The following is a 2,933-nucleotide window of genomic DNA, read 5'->3' on the forward strand; positions in this document are numbered from 1 at the left end:
TATCCTTCAAAACTTCCATGCTTCCTGAGATTCGCCAACACTACACTTGATTTTCTCCCCTCCATACACACACAAGCATGTTCACTTTCCAGACATTTCTACACTACTGCATGTACTTTATATGCCCTTTCTGACAAGTTGTGGTGCACCTGAGCACTGTATACAATAATTTCATTATATATATATATATATTATATATATATATATATATATATATATATATATGTATGTATATATATATCTTCTCATGCATATACTCGCATATCTAGACATGCTCTTACATATTTAAATGATAAATATATAAGTGATGGATTGGATCTGTCGTCTTCGAATCAGCTTTCTCTTTTTCTGGTTTTGAGAAGCTTAATTTCTCAAGATTGGTATTTAGGCAGTGTGTTACATATATCCCAGCTTCCCAATAATTACAGGCATAAACCTGAACTTGTAATCTGGCTAGAGTAACTGCAGATTTCTCAGTTGTTCAGCGTCGGTATTCTCTTTTCCACTGATCATCAGCTTTATGTCAACATCCACTGGGCAGCAGCTCATTTCCACAAGTGGGGCATAGTTTCTCTTCTCTATCCCAAATGATTACATCAAGTCTATTGTGTGTGTGTGTGTTGACGTTTTTCGTTTTTGCTTTTTCTTCTTTCATTCGGTATCACTTCTTCCCTTATTTCCTTGGAGAATTTTTGACCAGTCTCTTTGGTTCATCTGGTTTATCATTATAACAATTATTTTTCGTCCTGGTATAAGGAGAAAAGTAAGCGAGACTTCAAGAAACGTATTACGGGAAGATTTTTGTAAACTGTATTTTCTGAATCTGAGGATGCACCATTGAATCGTAGGGAGGGGTCAGTGTCGCCCAGTGCATCCCTTTAGAGACGGGCATGTGTCTGTCCCTACTGGTCCATACGTTTACATGGCGGCTTCAAATGAAACCACCAAGTTAATTATTTAGCTTTCCGTATAGTTTGTTACTTATTGTAGAGCTCATCGATATTGCCAGCATCCATACTTCATCTAAAATAAACCTTTTTTCTTATCTCTCTTCAGATTCGATGAATTGTGATAATTCTAGCTACGCAATAATCCCACCAAAAGCAACTGTTTCACTACTGCAAGACGAAGTGAAACCGATGCTGCTTAACAATGATGTTGAAGAGACGATATTTGAGAACGTCAAAGAAGAAATGACGATAGTAAAGGGCGATATCAAAAATACGGTTGATAGAAAGCACGGAGAAAACATGACGACGGCTGAAAAAGAAGACAAAGAGACGATGTTTGCAAAATTCGTCCAGTATATAAAGTCCTGTGCTACTCCGGGCAACGCTTCCTTAATTTTCCCTTCTATATACGTATTGTTTGTTGTTGTCGTCACTGGGCTACAGATGTCATCCTATTTTTAATTCTTGCTTAAGTCGAAGAAAAAACAAAAACTGGTTCAGGAAATACAGAGTTTAAAAGGAAGAATAAACTGGAAACAAGTTTTATAGAAACAAATAATTGAAAGTGGGAAGTTTAAAGAACTTCTGTTCATTTTTAGATTCTAAATAAACCTTTCGCTATTCATTTATTTATTTTTTTTTTTGCCGATAACCAAGATATTCTAAATGTTCTTAAGACAAATTGTTTTGGAAAGTTTGTTTTCGTAGAAGTATCTTGGAAATAACTAAAGAAAATCGGAAAAAATAACAAAACAGTTTTGAAGAAAATAAAGTTGTTTTCTTTTCGTGTTGATGTTGTTATTTAGGTGGCAAAACGTGGAAAGGAATCCAATTGTTATAACACCATTACACTATCACATTATCTCTACCCTATTACATATCCACCCTTTATTAAACTATTTACTACACATCTACCCTATCATACTACCGCCAGTCCATTGCATATTTGCCGCATTCCCATATCTGGTTGTTTGGTTTGCTCTCGAGTGCAAGTCATAACTCTACTTGCTTTCTCTTTTCCTTTTTGGACACATGAGCTCCATATTTGTTGCTAACAACATAATCAAATATCAAATCAATGTTGTCATCTTTGTCTTGTGTACTAAAAATAGCCACTCTGGATAGACTTCTTTCAGATTTCTTCAGCTCTAAGTAACTAAGTGAAAACGCCAACTAAATGAAAGATATGCTTTTCTCTTTCGTTTCTTTCTTACTTTCTCTTTCGTTTCTTTCTTACTTTCTCTTTTATTTCTTTCTTACTTTCTCTTTCATTTACGAATGTACATTACGCACACACACGTAATAAACATCAATACATACATGTGATGGGTTCACCCATTATCTCCCTATTTGCTATCACTGTGATGAACATTTAAGGATTGGGAAGGATTTGAGGTGGAGGTAATCTGGAACCGTAGGGGGGTAACTTGAAATCGATTTCAAATTACCCCGCGGATAATCTGAAAGCGATTTCAAGTTACCGGGGTTTAATCTGAATGGGAGGTAATCTGAAATCGCTATACCAGTAACTATCGCAACATCGTCAAGGCATCGGTCTGGGCAGCAGTCATCTATGCTGGATCTGGTATTCTCCCGCTATCCAAGATCAGTGTCAGGCTTATCTATGTGCGCCCCTCTTGCCAAGAGTGATCAGGCGGTCCTGAAGTTCGTCATGCACACAACTTTTTCTGCGCCCACGACTACTTCGCTGCCACGTAGAGTCTTCTCTGCAATCAATCTTGAAATTCTAACCGAAGATTCTGCGCTTCTGGACTGGCGATCCCTGATGACGATGTCCTCAGTTGACGAACTATGGTCGTCCCTCAAAGCATATGTAATCTGGTTGACTGACCAAGCAGTTCCCGTTGGGCTTCCCAAGAAGAAGAAACACAAGCCCTGGGTGACAAAGAAGGTTAAACGAGAAATTCGACTCAGAGATATTGCTTGGGCTGAATTAGAAAATCAAGATTCGACTGCAGCTTT

At 37.5% G+C, this 2,933-nt stretch overlaps 1 protein-coding gene across 1 annotated transcript in view; it reads left to right on the plus strand.

The window, feature by feature from the left end:
• LOC118767561 overlaps positions 1 to 1,575 on the plus strand; it is an 8,486-nt gene extending 6,911 nt beyond the window's left edge. Inside the window, exon 3 of the mRNA XM_036512328.1 lies at positions 1,057 to 1,575. Coding sequence (XP_036368221.1) covers positions 1,057 to 1,412 — 356 coding nt within the window. The 3' untranslated portion in view covers positions 1,413 to 1,575. The remainder of the gene's footprint in view (positions 1 to 1,056) is intronic.
• Positions 1,576 to 2,933: the final 1,358 nt, after the last annotated feature.

This window comes from Octopus sinensis, linkage group LG22 (assembly GCF_006345805.1).
Source record: "Octopus sinensis linkage group LG22, ASM634580v1, whole genome shotgun sequence".
Classification (NCBI taxonomy): domain Eukaryota; kingdom Metazoa; phylum Mollusca; class Cephalopoda; order Octopoda; family Octopodidae; genus Octopus; species Octopus sinensis.